We start from the raw sequence: 17,378 nt of genomic DNA, 5'->3' as shown, positions 1-17,378 counted from the left end.
AGACGGTGTCAGAAGACAGTAATGACTGATAAAATATCTACTTCTTTTTTTTTTATTCTAACACGTACTTTCATGCCACAATCCTTTATTTTCTCTTTAAGCTTTGGATAACAAAGTTGAACATCTTGGAAAAAGTCCTTCCCCGTAGAAAGAAAGTTTGTTTCCGTTGGCGTTTATAAAGTCCACTTTCAACTCGGTTCAACGACGGCAACAGGAGAACGAAAATGAACAATCAAATGTAACTTCCAAAATGCGGTATGCACAGATAACACTCAGGTAACAATTGTTTTATCTTTTTAGAATAAAATGATATTAGAATAACATTTACACATCAAGCTGACAAGACTGTGATCTCAATCACATTAATACTGGAAATGTTTATGCAGTTCAAGAGGAAACATTCAAGATGTCAAAAATGACCATAATGAGAGATATGGCTGTAAAATAATACCTGTGATCATGCACCGAGTGCAACAAAAACCATTCAGATGATTTAAAAATAAAGTTGTGCCTCAAATTTTTTTAGTTAACTATTTTTAGCTAAAGATTTGCCAGCGCAGGCTGCTTAGTGGTTAGAGCTGTTGCCTTGCAGCGAGAAGGTCCTGGGTTCGCTTCCCGGCCTGGGATCTTTCTGCATGGAGTTTGCATGTTCTCCCTGTGCATGTGTGGGTTCTTTCCGGGTACTCCGGCTTCCTCCCACATTCCAAAAACATGACTGTTAGGTTGATTGGTCTGTCTAAATTGTCCTTAGGTGTGTGTGTGTGTGCGTGATTGCTTGTCCTGTGTGTCTCTGTGTTGCCCTGTGATGGACTGGCTCTCTGTCCAGGGTGTACCCTGCCTGATTGCCCATTGACCGCTGGAGATAGGCACTAGCCCCCCCACGAACCTACGTGGACAAGCGGGTTCAGAAAATGGATGGATGGATTTGCCAGAGCTCAACACATTCTTACAAGCTAGCACAGTCTTTGTTTTCATACTTATGCCAGGTGAAAAAAAATCCCTTTTTGGTAATCTCCTATTTTGAACATTTCAGATAAAACTGTACACTTTTAATGTAACGTCACTGTACAATTTTTAAGGAAAAAAAGGTGAAATTAAGATTTAATTTTCAACAACTGGCTAAAAAAATTGGGCATAAAATCTGGAGTGGTACAAAAAAGCTAATCATCTTATTGTTTGAAAGTTTTGTAAATTATCAACCAGCAATTTTAAGATGTCACAAAGTCAGTTTCATGAATTGGATTTTACAGGCCATCAAACAAAGTGGTGTGTGCCAGTAAAACAAACTAGAACATGCTAAGAGCAAAATTCAAAAGCCAAGCTGGGCCAAGGGTGCAAGCACGGTTCTGCAGAAGTTTGAGTGTTAGTGGTTGGTGAAAAATAGTCAAGTTTCCCCAAATCACCATTGTCATTTAAAATGTCTTTGGAAAATAAAAAGGGCAAGTCTACAATAATTAGATTGTTCATCTCGGTTTAAAAAAAATAAAGGTGGTAATCTAGCTGCTGTCTCGACTAATAAATGAGGAAACAAGCTTGATTGATTTTATAGCCAAATCAATCTGCAGCTATTACTCAATAAAACGTTTAATTGAATTGTCATTTTTGCTAGCATAGTTTAAGAATAAATGTTCTATCCATGCTTGAGAGCTGATGAATGTAATTTTGTTTTGAATAATAATAAAAAAAAAAACTTTTGACTTGTTTGCTTTCTTTTAGTTAAATGTTCACTGGGAAAGTAAGGCACAGTGAATTAAAAACCAAAATGACTTGTTGAATTAAATCATAACAGAACACAATTTTCAAATGAATAACGAACTACTGGCTTCTTACTGAAACCTGAAATTTGTCAGCATCACTGGAATAATAAAGGGTATGAAGAAAGATTTATGCCATGCGTAGGAAAAAGAAAAAAAAAAGCTCTACGGGTAAACACACAAAATTGTTGAGAAAATTTGACACGATAATCTCAGAATCAAATTGAAAAGTTCAAGAAAAGACTTGACATACTGAGAAGTCAAAAGCAGGCAATTTAAAAATACTTCCATACAATTAATCCCTTTTGTTCCCAATGTAATTCTTATTCTTATAACGGAGTGCTCTTGCTGTTTTTACCAAACAAAATAGAAATAATGTGACTGGTGTGCGGTGATGTTTATGGCTACTTCTGCAACAGTCCATGGTGTAACTCAAAAAACTTCATTTAACCACAAATTCACATTAAACCATTTCTGGTTTTAAAGCTTCCAGATGGAGTATGGGGATTAGTACCTTCATCACACACTCACCATTTCCAGTCTTAAAGTTTACTGGCCTCTGGTGGAGGGTCTACGGGAGAGCAAGGGGCAACGTGGTGGTCAGTTTTATTTCTTTATCATTAACGTCACATTTGTTGTGAAATTTGCTCTCCACACCCATCCCTTGGGGGAGCTGTGAGCTGCAGACCGCCACAATCGGGAACCATTTAGTGGTTTAGTCCCCCCAATAGAACCCCTTAGCGCTGAGTGTCAAGCAGGGAGGGTTTGGGTATTGGTATGACCCAACCGTGGATTTGAACCCCGTTCTCCCAGTCTCAGGGCGGACATTCATACCACTAGGCCTAAGAATTAAACGGTCCAGTTTAAAAACACGTTTTTATTAGCTAATATTACTTGTTTAAGGGTTAACCTTTTGCAATAATGTCTCATCCAAACGTATATGTACATCAAAACACCTGATGTTTAGAAAATACTTTTGTTAGTTTGATATTTACCAGAAAACAATAATACTCTTATGTTGTCTGAGGTTTTAGGTATTTATTTATTGAGAGTCTTATTGTGAAGAATTGAAATATGTTATTTGAGTTCTTCTGTTGCGGAAGTAGCAAAAGACACATTGTACCTGTGAATGCTGCCTTTCTCATAGTTATCTCCAGAAAAAAACACAAATAACTCAGTATGATCATTACAAAATAAATCTGTTGGCTTCCGTGTGTTTTTATTCATGGGAGTTATTCTTAAAATGTCTTACTTTTGACTTATTTTGTCTTTAATCGCACCACAACCTCTTTTTCTTCGACGGTGGTTTAATGCTCCTTGGTATCAAGGCAGATGACACTGAAATAATGGCCTCAGTAATAGCTGGTTGAAGACTTGTGTGCTATTTTACAAACTGTTGTAACATCAGACACAACCACAGTCCAACATAAAAAGTCATCACAACTTCAAAAATAGGAACATTTCCTGTATCCACACACCCCTTAAACACTGCCAACCAGTGTTTGTACCAGGGTTTAGGTTTTCATTAATGTACAAGCCCTCCGGTTATGTGCTATGCCTTTTTTTCTCCTCACAGTTTGGAAGTCTGTGTGAAAGCCAAGGCTTCCTTTCTGCTGCTTTTTAATAGCAGGTCCATCTTGCTGTGAGGGAGACTTCTTGTCAGTTTGTTCCAAAACATCATGTCTCTGTTGGCTCTTTCAAGAGCCTTTTGGAGTCCAACTCAGGAGCACTGGATGAGTCGATGAGGCTTGATGTTATTGAAGATCCATCGTCTGAAACTGAGTTGAAGGGGAACGCGGGAGTTCCGTGATGTAGACAACTTGGCTGTGCCTTGGCACTGATACAGAATGGAAGGTATGTGGATGACCAGGCGTATGGGGAAGATGAGGGGTCTCTGGAGTCTAAAGAGGACAATCTAACCCTCATCTTCAACTTCCTCTTCCAGCTCCTCCTCAAACACTCTTTCTGGTAGCCTGAAGCACTCATCAAAGAAATTTACCAGGGACTGGCTGAGGTGCTGCCTTGTTACTTCGCTGTGGATGAAGTGGCCTTCGTCTGGGTAGATCTGAAAGATAGAACAGCATAAAATAACCTAGGGAAAAGTCTGGTTTAGGGGAAGAAAACAAGGAAAAGTTTAATTTCTCTTTCGATTTGGATGTTCTAAAACACTTGTATTGATACTGAGAAATGTCTCCAGGAAGTAGGGATGGAATGCTTCGTGCTGTAAACTCACAGACTCAGATAATTGTCGCGATGAGTCGTAAGCTTGGGACTTTGGCTGAGATTCAGGCTCTGGCACAGAAGGTGGATTCGATCAAGGAGAGAGTTGACGAATCAGCACGGATTGGAATAGTTTGATAATGCCATTATTGGACCTGGAGGGGTTGAAGACCGACAGAACTCTAAGGCAGAGAGAAATTATCTCTGCCTGTACCCAAAACAATTCTTGCTATCTGAATCTGGTGCCCTTGAAGCCTGTGAGGCTGAAGTGTAAACTCCCCTCAGAAGAAATGTGGAATGCTGCGGTCACTATGGAAACTGTTTCTCCCTATCCCAGCCTGGGCGGGACTGTGACTGGTGAAGGCAGTGGAACCGTCTCTAGGAGTCAATGTGCCCTCTAAGCCATTATCTCCCTCCCCTGTCAGAACGGAGGTGGTGAGCGCTGCTCTGCGGCTGTGCACTCTGAAGTGAGGAGAGTCCCAGAACCTTCCATCCCCACCTAGTGGAGACTTATGTTGTGTAATGTCTGAAGTCTGTGTGCATTTCTGTCTGAGGTGTTTTTTTGCATAGCAAAGCTATCCTATCTGTCGGGGGTAACGCTGAAGTGCCCTTTTTTCCCCTCCCCTGACTCTGTCCTCATATAAACCCATAACGGTAGCGCGACTCGTGTTGCGAATGACCACAGTCAACAATTCTTGTCATGTGTCAACTATTGTATGGCATATTGTATGTGATAGAAAGTTATGTAAGTATATACTATAGTAAGATGTATATTATAAAAGAGTAATAAAGTAATATAAACAAATGTCATTGTATGATTTATTTTACATAGCAAAATTATCATAACACATACTATAATATGACACATTTTATGTGACAGAAAGAAAAGGCAACGTAGAATATGGTTAGATGTATTTTAAAAGACAGAAAGTAATGCATGCACATATACTATGGTAAATTTTACATGACAAAAGGTATTAAAACACACTAAAGTATGGCAAGTTTTTACATGAAATAGAAATGTAAACATAAAACATAGACGTACTTCACAAGACAGAAAGTAATGTATGCACATATACTATGGTAAAATTTACATGACAAAAGGTATTAAAACACATACTACAGTATGGTATTTTTATGTGATAGAAAGTAATGTAAACATATACTGTAGTAAGATGTGTATTATAAAACAGAAAGAACGTAATATAAACAAATGCATGACTAGAAGTATTAAAATACATACTTTAGTATGGCATATTTAACGTGACAAATAAATGTAAACAAAATATAGTTAGCTGTATTTTACAAGACAAAAAGTAATGTACGCACATATAGTATGGTAAATGTTACATGACAAAAGGTATTAAACACATACAATAGTATGGCATATTTTATGTGACAAATAAATGTAAACAAAATATAGTTAGATGTATTTTACAAGACAAAAAGTAATGTTATGCACATATTATAGTATGGTAAAAGTTACATGACAAAAGGTATTAAAACACATACAATAGTATGGAATATTTTATGTGATAGAAAGTATTATAAACATACTATAGTAAGATGAAAATTATAAAACAAAGTAATAAACACAAATGCCAAAGTATTATTTAGTTTAGGCGGCTAAAAGTATTAAAACATACAGTATATTATGGCATATTATATGTGAGAAAGTAATGTAAACATTTACTATACCAAGATGTATATTATAAAAAAACATACTATAAACAAATGCCATAGTATGATTTTGACCAAAGTTATGAAAACACATACTATAGTATGGCAAATTTTTACCTGACAGAGAAATTTAAACATAAAACATAGTTGGATGTATTTTACAAGACAGAAAGTAATGTATGCATATATTAACACATACAATTGTATGGCATATTTTATGTGACAAATAAATGTAAACATAAACTAGTTAGATGTATTTTACAAGACAAAAAGTAATGTGCGTACATATTATAGTATGGTAAATTTTACATGACAAAGGGTATTAAAACACATACAATAGTATGGCATATTTTTTGTGATAGAAAGTATTGTAAACATATACTATAGTAAGATTAATATTATAAAACAAAGTAATATACACAAATGCCAAAGTATTATTTAGTTTAGGTGGCTAAAAGTATTAAAACATATAGTATATTATGGCATATTATATGTGAAAAAGTAATGTAAACATATACCATACCAAGATGTATATTATAAAAAACGTAATATAAACAAATGCCATAGTATGATTTTGACCAAAGTTATGAAAACACATACTATAGTATGGTAAATTTTTACCTGACAGAGACATGTGAACACAAAACATAGTTGGATGTATTTTACAAGACAGAAAGTAATGTGTGCACATATTAACACATACAATAGTATGGCATATTTTATGTGACAAATAAATGTAAACATAAAATAGTTAGATGTATTTTACAAGACATAAAGTAATGTGCGTACATATTACAGTATGGTAAAAGTTACATGACAAAATGTATTAAAACACATACAATAGTATGGCATATTTTATGTGATAGAAATTATTGTAAACATATACTATAGTAAGATGAATATTATAAAACAAAGTAATATACACAAATGCCAAAGTATTATTTATTTTAGGTGGCTAGAAGTATTAAAACATACAGTAGTATATGTGAGAAAGTAATGTTAACATATACTATACTAAGATGTATATTATAAAAAAAAAGTAAAATAAATGAATGCCATAGTATGATTTTTTTTTTCAAGACCAAAGTTATTAAAACCCTTACTATAGTATGGCCAATTTTTTTCTGACAGAGAAATTTAAACATAAAACATAGTTGGATGTATTTTACAAGACAGAAAGTAATGTATGCACATATTAACACATACAATAGTATGGTATATTTTATGTGGCAAATAAATGTAAACATAAAATAGTTAGATGTATTTTACAAGACAAAAAGTAATGTGCGTACATATTATAGTATGGTAAAAGTTACATGGCAAAATGTATTAAAACACATACAATAGTATGGCATATTTTATGTGATAGAAAGTATTGTAAACATATACTATAGTAAGATGAATATTATAAAACGAAGTAATATACACAAATGCCAAAGTATTATTTAGTTTAGGTGGCTAAAAGTATTAAAACATATAGTATATTATGGCATATTATATGTGAGAAAGTAATGTAAACATATACCATACCAAGATGTATATTATAAAAAAGTTAATATAAACCAATGCCATAGTGTGATTTTGACCAAATTTATGAAAACACATACTATAGTATGGTAAATTTTTACCTGACAGAGACATGTGAACACAAAACATAGTTGGATGTATTTTACAAGACAGAAAATAATGTGTGCACATATTAACACATACAATAGTATGGCATATTTTATGTGACAAATGAATGTAAACATAAAATAGTTAGATGTATTTTACAAGACATAAAGTAATGTGCGTACATATTACAGTATGGTAAAAGTTACATGACAAAATGTATTAAAACACATACAATAGTATGGCATATTTTATGTGACAGAAATTATTGTAAACATATACTATATAAAGTAATATACACAAATGCCAAAGTATTATTTATTTTAGGTGGCTAGAAGTATTAAAACATACAGTAGTATATGTGAGAAAGTAATGTTAACATATACTATACTAAGATGTATATTATAAAAAAAAAGTAAAATAAATGAATGCCATAGTATAATTTTTTTTTTCAAGACCAAAGTTATTAAAACCCTTACTATAGTATGGCCAATTTTTTTCTGACAGAGAAATTTAAACATAAAACATAGTTGGATGTAATTTACAAGACAGAAAGTAATGTATGCACATATTAACACATACAATAGTATGGTATATTTTATGTGGCAAATAAATGTAAACATAAAATAGTTAGATGTATTTTACAAGACAAAAAGTAATGTGCGTACATATTATAGTATGGTAAAAGTTACATGGCAAAATGTATTAAAACACATACAATAGTATGGCATATTTTATGTGATAGAAAGTATTGTAAACATATACTATAGTAAGATGAATATTATAAAACGAAGTAATATACACAAATGCCAAAGTATTATTTAGTTTAGGTGGCTAAAAGTATTAAAACATATAGTATATTATGGCATATTATATGTGAGAAAGTAATGTAAACATATACCATACCAAGATGTATATTATAAAAAAGTTAATATAAACCAATGCCATAGTGTGATTTTGACCAAATTTATGAAAACACATACTATAGTATGGTAAATTTTTACCTGACAGAGACATGTGAACACAAAACATAGTTGGATGTATTTTACAAGACAGAAAATAATGTGTGCACATATTAACACATACAATAGTATGGCATATTTTATGTGACAAATGAATGTAAACATAAAATAGTTAGATGTATTTTACAAGACATAAAGTAATGTGCGTACATATTACAGTATGGTAAAAGTTACATGACAAAATGTATTAAAACACATACAATAGTATGGCATATTTTATGTGACAGAAATTATTGTAAACATATACTATATAAAGTAATATACACAAATGCCAAAGTATTATTTATTTTAGGTGGCTAGAAGTATTAAAACATACAGTAGTATATGTGAGAAAGTAATGTTAACATATACTATACTAAGATGTATATTATAAAAAAAAAGTAAAATAAATGAATGCCATAGTATAATTTTTTTTTCAAGACCAAAGTTATTAAAACCCTTACTATAGTATGGCCAATTTTTTTTCTGACAGAGAAATTTAAACATAAAACATAGTTGGATGTAATTTACAAGACAGAAAGTAATGTATGCACATATTAACACATACAATAGTATGGCATATTTTATGTGGCAAATAAATGTAAACATAAAATAGTTAGATGTATTTTACAAGACAAAAAGTAATGTGCGCACATATTATAGTATGGTAAAAGTTACTTGGCAAAATGTATTAAAACACATACAATAGTATGGCATATTTTATATGATAGAAAGTATTGTAAACATATACTATAGTAAGATGAATATTATAAAACGAAGTAATATACACAAATGCCAAAGTACTATTTAGTTTAGGTGGCTAAAAGTATTAAAACATACAGTATATTATGGCATATTATATGTGAGAAAGTAATGTAAACATATGCCATACCAAGATGTATATTATAAAAAACGTAATATAAACAAATGCCATAGTATGATTTTGACCAAAGTTATGAAAACACATACTATAGTATGGTAAATTTTTACCTGACAGAGAAATGTAAACACAAAACATAGTTGGATGTATTTTACAAGACAGAAAGTAATGTCTGCACATATTAACACATACAATAGTATGGCATATTTAATGTGACAAATAAATGTAAACATAAAATAGTTAGATGTATTTTACAAGACATAAAGTAATGTGGGTACATATTACAGTATGGTAAAAGTCACATGACAAAGGGTATTAAAACACATACAATAGTATGGCATATTTTATGTGATAGAAATTATTGTAAACATATACTATAGTAAGATGAATATTATAAAACAAAGTAATATACACAAATGCCAAAGTATTATTTATTTTAGGTGGCTTAAAGTATTAAAACATACAGTATATTATCGCATATTATATGTGAGAAAGTAATGTTAACTTATGCTATACCAAGATGTATATTATAAAAAAACTTAAAATGCCATAGTATGATTTTTTTCACGACCAAAGTAATTAAAACACATACTATAGTATGGCCAATTTTTTTCTGACAGAGAAATTTAAACATAAAACATAGTTGGATGTATTTTACAAGACAGAAAGTAATGTATGCACATATTAACACATAGTATAGTATGGCATATTTTATGTGACAAATAAATGTAAACATGAAATAGTTAGATGTATTTTACAAGACAAAAAGTAATGTGCATACATAATATAGTATGGTAAAAGTTACATGACAAAATGTATTAAACACATACAATAGTATGGCATATTTTATGTGATAGAAAGTATTGTAAACATATACTATAGTAAGATGAATATTATAAAACAAAGTAATATACACAAATGCAAAAGTATTATTTAGTGTAGGTGGCTAAAAGTATTAAAACATACAGTATAATATGGCATATTATATGTGAGAAAGTAATGTAAACATATACCATAACAATATGTATATTATAAAAAACGTAACATAAACAAATGCCATAGTATGATTTTGACCAAAGTTATGAAAACACATACTATAGTATGGCAAATTTTTACCTGACAGAGAAATTTAAACATAAAACATAGTTGGATGTATTTTACAAGACAGAAAGTAATGTATGCACATATTAACACATACAATAGTATGGCATATTGTATGTGACAAATAAATGTAAACATAAAATAGTTGGATGTATTTTACAAGACAAAAAGTAATGTGCATACATATTATAGTATGGTAAAAGTTACATGACAAAATGTATTAAAACACATACAATAGTATGGCATATTTTATGTGATAGAAAGTATTGTAAACATATACTATAGTAAGATGAATATTATAAAACAAAGTAATATACACAAATGCCAAAAATATTATTTAGTTTAGGTGGCTAAAAGTATTAAAACATACAGTATATTAAGGCATATTATATGTGAGAAAGTAAGGTAAACATATACCATACCAAGATGTATATTATAAAAAATGTAATATAAACAAATGCCATAGTATGATTTTGACCAAAGTTATGAAAACACATACTATAGTATGGTAAATTTTTACCTGACAGAGAAATGTAAACACAAAACATAGTTGGATGTATTTTACAAGACAGAAAGTAATGTGTGCACATATTAACACATACAATAGTATGGCATATTTAATGTGACAAATAAATGTAAACATAAAATAGTTAGATGTATTTTACAAGACATAAAGTAATGTGGGTACATATTACAGTATGGTAAAAGTCACATGACAAAGGGTATTAAAACACATACAATAGTATGGCATATTTTATGCGATAGAAATTATTGTAAACATATACTATAGTAAGATGAATATTATAAAACAAAGTAATATACACAAATGCGAAAGTATTATTTATTTTAGGTGGCTTAAAGTATTAAAACATACAGTATATTATGGCATATTATATGTGAGAAAGTAATGTTAACTTATGCTATACCAAGATGTATATTATAAAAAAAGTTAAAATGCCATAGTATGATTTTTTTCACGACCAAAGTAATTAAAACACATACTATAGTATGGCCAATTTTTTTCTGACAGAGAAATTTAAACATAAAACATAGTTGGATGTATTTTACAAGACAGAAAGTAATGTATGCACATATTAACACATAGTATAGTATGGCATATTTTATGTGACAAATAAATGTAAACATAAAATAGTTAGATGTATTTTACAAGACAAAAAGTAATGTGCATACATAATATAGTATGGTAAAAGTTACATGACAAAATGTATTAAACACATACAATAGTATGGCATATTTTATGTGATAGAAAGTATTGTAAACATATACTATAGTAAGATGAATATTATAAAACAAAGTAATATACACAAATGCCAAAGTATTATTTAGTGTAGGTGGCTAAAAGTATTAAAACATACAGTATAATATGGCATATTATATGTGAGAAAGTAATGTAAACATATACCATAACAATATGTATATTATAAAAAACGTAACATAAACAAATGCCATAGTATGATTTTGACCAAAGTTATGAAAACACATACTATAGTATGGCAAATTTTTACCTGACAGAGAAATTTAAACATAAAACATAGTTGGATGTATTTTACAAGACAGAAAGTAATGTATGCACATATTAACACATACAATAGTATGGCATATTGTATGTGACAAATAAATGTAAACATAAAATAGTTGGATGTATTTTACAAGACAAAAAGTAATGTGCATACATATTATAGTATGGTAAAAGTTACATGACAAAATGTATTAAAACACATACAATAGTATGGCATATTTTATGTGATAGAAAATATTGTAAACATATACTATAGTAAGATGAATATTATAAAACAAAGTAATATACACAAATGCCAAAAATATTATTTAGTTTAGGTGGCTAAAAGTATTAAAACATACAGTATATTAAGGCATATTATATGTGAGAAAGTAAGGTAAACCTATACCATACCAAGATGTATATTATAAAAAACGTAATATAAACAAATGCCATAGTATGATTTTGACCAAAGTTATGAAAACACATACTATAGTATGGTAAATTTTTACCTGACAGAGAAATGTAAACACAAAACATAGTTGGATGTATTTTACAAGACAGAAAGTAATGTGTGCACACATTAACACATACAATAGTATGGCATATTTTATGTGATAGAAATTATTGTAAACATATACTATAGTAAGATGAATATTATAAAACAAAGTAATATACACAAATGCCAAAGTATTATTTATTTTAGGTGGCTTAAAGTATTAAAACATACAGTATATTATGGCATATTATATGTGAGAAAGTAATGTTAACATATGCAATACCAAGATGTATATTATAAAAAAACTTAAAATGCCATAGTATGATTTTTTTCACGACCAAAGTTATTAAAACACGTACTATATTATGGCCAATTTTTTTCTGACAGAGAAATTTAAACATAAAACATAGTTGGATGTATTTTACAAGACAGAAAATAATGTATGCACATATTAACACATACAATAGTATGGCATATTTTATGTGACAAATAAATGTAAACATAAACTAGTTAGATGTATTTTACAAGACAAAAAGTAATGTGCATACATAATATAGTATGGTAAAAGTTACATGACTAAATGTATTAAACACATACAATAGTATGGCATATTTTATGTGATAGAAAGTATTGTAAACATATACTATAGTAAGATGAATATTATAAAACAAAGTAATATACAAAAATGCCAAAATTTTATTTAGTGTAGGTGGCTTAAAGTATTAAAACATAAAGTATATTATGGTTTATTATATGTGAGAAAGTAATGTAAACATATACCATAACAAGATGTATATTATCAAAAACGTAACATAAACAAATGCCATAGTATGATTTTGACCAAAGTTATGAAAACACATACTATAGTATGGCAAATTTTTACCTGACAGAAAGTAATGTATGCACATATTAACACATACAATAGTATGGCATATTGTATGTGACAAATAAATGTAAACATAAAATAGTTGGATGTATTTTACAAGACAAAAAGTAATGTGCGTACATATTATAGTATGGTAAAAGTTACATGACAAAATGTATTAAAACACATACAATAGTATGGCATATTTTATGTGATAGAAAGTATTGTAAACATATACTATAGTAAGATGAATATTATAAAACAAAGTAATATACACAAATGCCAACAATATTATTTAGTTTAGGTGGCTAAAAGTATTAAAACATACAGTATATTAAGGCATATTATATGTGAGAAAGTAAGGTAAACATATACCATACCAAGATGTATATTATAAAAAACGTAATGTAAACAAATGCCATAGTATGATTTTGACCAAAGTTATGAAAACACACACTATAGTATGGCCAATTTTTACCTGACAGAGAAATTTAAACATAAAACATAGTTGGATGTATTTTACAAGACAGAAAGTAATGTATGCACATATTAACACATACAATAGTATGGCATATTTTATGTGACAAATAAATGTAAACATAAAATAGTTAGATGTATTTTACAAGACATAAAGTAATGTGCGTACAGATTACAGTATGGTAAAAGTTACATGACAAAATGTATTAAATGTATTATGTTTACATTTATTTGTCACATAAAATATGCCATACTATTGTATGTGTTAATATGTTGGATGTATTTTACAATTATTGTAAACATATACTATAGTAAGATGACTATTATAAAACAAAGTAATATACACAAATGCCAAAGTATTATTTAGTTTAGGTGGCTAAAAGTATTAAAACATATAGTATATTATGGCATATTATATGTGAGAAAGTAATGTAAACATATACCATACCAAGATGTATATTATAAAAAACGTAATATAAACAAATGCCATAGTATGATTTTGACCAAAGTAATGAAAACACATACTATAGTATGAGAAATTTCTACCTGACAGAGAAATGTAAACATAAAACATAGTTGGATGTATTTTACAAGACAGAAAGTAATGTGTGCACATATTAACACATACAATAGTATGGCATATTTTATGTGATAGAAAGTATTGTAAACATATACTATAGTAAGATGAATATTATAAAACAAAGTAATATACAAAAATGCCAAAATTTTATTTAGTGTAGGTGGCTTAAAGTATTAAAACATAAAGTATATTATGGCATATTATATGTGAGAAAGTAATGTAAACATATACCATAACAAGATGTATATTATCAAAAACGTAACATAAACAAATGCCATAGTATGATTTTGACCAAAGTTATGAAAACACATACTATAGTATGGCAAATTTTTACCTGACAGAGAAATTTAAACATAAAACATAGTTGGATGTATTTTACAAGACAGAAAGTAATGTATGAACATATTAACACATACAATAGTATGGCATATTTTATGTGACAAATAAATGTAAACATAAAATAGTTAGATGTATTTCACAAGACAAAAAGTAATGTGCGTACCTATTATAGTATGGTAAATTTTACATGACAAAGGGTATTAAAACACATACAATAGTATGGCATATTTTTTGTGATAGAAAGTATTGTAAACATATACTATAGTAAGATGAATATTATAAAACGAAGTAATATACACAAATGCCAAAGTATTATTTAGTTTAGGTGGCTAAAAGTATTAAAACATATAGTATATTATGGCATATTATATGTGAGAAAGTAATGTAAACATATACCATACCAAGATGTATATTATAAAAAAGTTAATATAAACCAATGCCATAGTGTGATTTTGACCAAATTTATGAAAACACATACTATAGTATGGTAAATTTTTACCTGACAGAGACATGTGAACACAAAACATAGTTGGATGTATTTTACAAGACAGAAAATAATGTGTGCACATATTAACACATACAATAGTATGGCATATTTTATGTGACAAATGAATGTAAACATAAAATAGTTAGATGTATTTTACAAGACATAAAGTAATGTGCGTACATATTACAGTATGGTAAAAGTTACATGACAAAATGTATTAAAACACATACAATAGTATGGCATATTTTATGTGACAGAAATTATTGTAAACATATACTATATAAAGTAATATACACAAATGCCAAAGTATTATTTATTTTAGGTGGCTAGAAGTATTAAAACATACAGTAGTATATGTGAGAAAGTAATGTTAACATATACTATACTAAGATGTATATTATAAAAAAAAAGTAAAATAAATGAATGCCATAGTATGATTTTTTTTTCAAGACCAAAGTTATTAAAACCCTTACTATAGTATGGCCAATTTTTTTTCTGACAGAGAAATTTAAACATAAAACATAGTTGGATGTAATTTACAAGACAGAAAGTAATGTATGCACATATTAACACATACAATAGTATGGCATATTTTATGTGGCAAATAAATGTAAACATAAAATAGTTAGATGTATTTTACAAGACAAAAAGTAATGTGCGCACATATTATAGTATGGTAAAAGTTACTTGGCAAAATGTATTAAAACACATACAATAGTATGGCATATTTTATATGATAGAAAGTATTGTAAACATATACTATAGTAAGATGAATATTATAAAACGAAGTAATATACACAAATGCCAAAGTATTATTTAGTTTAGGTGGCTAAAAGTATTAAAACATACAGTATATTATGGCATATTATATGTGAGAAAGTAATGTAAACATATGCCATACCAAGATGTATATTATAAAAAACGTAATATAAACAAATGCCATAGTATGATTTTGACCAAAGTTATGAAAACACATACTATAGTATGGTAAATTTTTACCTGACAGAGAAATGTAAACACAAAACATAGTTGGATGTATTTTACAAGACAGAAAGTAATGTCTGCACATATTAACACATACAATAGTATGGCATATTTAATGTGACAAATAAATGTAAACATAAAATAGTTAGATGTATTTTACAAGACATAAAGTAATGTGGGTACATATTACAGTATGGTAAAAGTCACATGACAAAGGGTATTAAAGCACATACAATAGTATGGCATATTTTATGTGATAGAAATTATTGTAAACATATACTATAGTAAGATGAATATTATAAAACAAAGTAATATACACAAATGCCAAAGTATTATTTATTTTAGGTGGCTTAAAGTATTAAAACATACAGTATATTATCGCATATTATATGTGAGAAAGTAATGTTAACTTATGATATACCAAGATGTATATTATAAAAAAACTTAAAATGCCATAGTATGATTTTTTTCACGACCAAAGTAATTAAAACACATACTATAGTATGGCCAATTTTTTTCTGACAGAGAAATTTAAACATAAAACATAGTTGGATGTATTTTACAAGACAGAAAGTAATGTATGCACATATTAACACATAGTATAGTATGGCATATTTTATGTGACAAATAAATGTAAACATGAAATAGTTAGATGTATTTTACAAGACAAAAAGTAATGTGCATACATAATATAGTATGGTAAAAGTTACATGACAAAATGTATTAAACACATACAATAGTATGGCATATTTTATGTGATAGAAAGTATTGTAAACATATACTATAGTAAGATGAATATTATAAAACAAAGTAATATACACAAATGCCAAAGTATTATTTAGTGTAGGTGGCTAAAAGTATTAAAACATACAGTATAATATGGCATATTATATGTGAGAAAGTAATGTAAACATATACCATAACAATATGTATATTATAAAAAACGTAACATAAACAAATGCCATAGTATGATTTTGACCAAAGTTATGAAAACACATACTATAGTATGGCAAATTTTTACCTGACAGAGAAATTTAAACATAAAACATAGTTGGATGTATTTTACAAGACAGAAAGTAATGTATGCACATATTAACACATACAATAGTATGGCATATTGTATGTGACAAATACATGTAAACATAAAATAGTTGGATGTATTTTACAAGACAAAAAGTAATGTGCATACATATTATAGTATGGTAAAAGTTACATGACAAAATGTATTAAAACACATACAATAGTATGGCATATTTTATGTGATAGAAAGTATTGTAAACATATACTATAGTAAGATGAATATTATAAAACAAAGTAATATACACAAATGCCAAAAATATTATTTAGTTTAGGTGGCTAAAAGTATTAAAACATACAGTAT

General features: G+C 28.8%; 1 protein-coding gene across 6 annotated transcripts in view; it reads right to left on the bottom strand.

The window, feature by feature from the left end:
* Nucleotides 1–3,117: 3,117 nt before the first annotated feature.
* LOC107383076 (A-type potassium channel modulatory protein DPP6) overlaps nt 3,118–17,378 on the bottom strand; it is a 371,266-nt gene continuing 357,005 nt past the window's right edge. For all 6 annotated transcript variants that reach the window (XM_054751024.2, XM_015955500.3, XM_054751025.2 and 3 more), the window contains one exon: nt 3,118–3,819. In XM_054751024.2, the coding sequence (XP_054606999.2) occupies nt 3,670–3,819 (150 nt within the window). In that variant the 3' untranslated portion in view covers nt 3,118–3,669. The remainder of the gene's footprint in view (nt 3,820–17,378) is intronic.

Source organism: Nothobranchius furzeri, chromosome 7 (assembly GCF_043380555.1).
Source record: "Nothobranchius furzeri strain GRZ-AD chromosome 7, NfurGRZ-RIMD1, whole genome shotgun sequence".
NCBI classification, from domain to species: Eukaryota; Metazoa; Chordata; class Actinopteri; order Cyprinodontiformes; family Nothobranchiidae; genus Nothobranchius; species Nothobranchius furzeri.
Note: the sequence above shows the minus strand (reverse complement) of the source record. Positions and strands in the feature narration are given on the sequence as shown.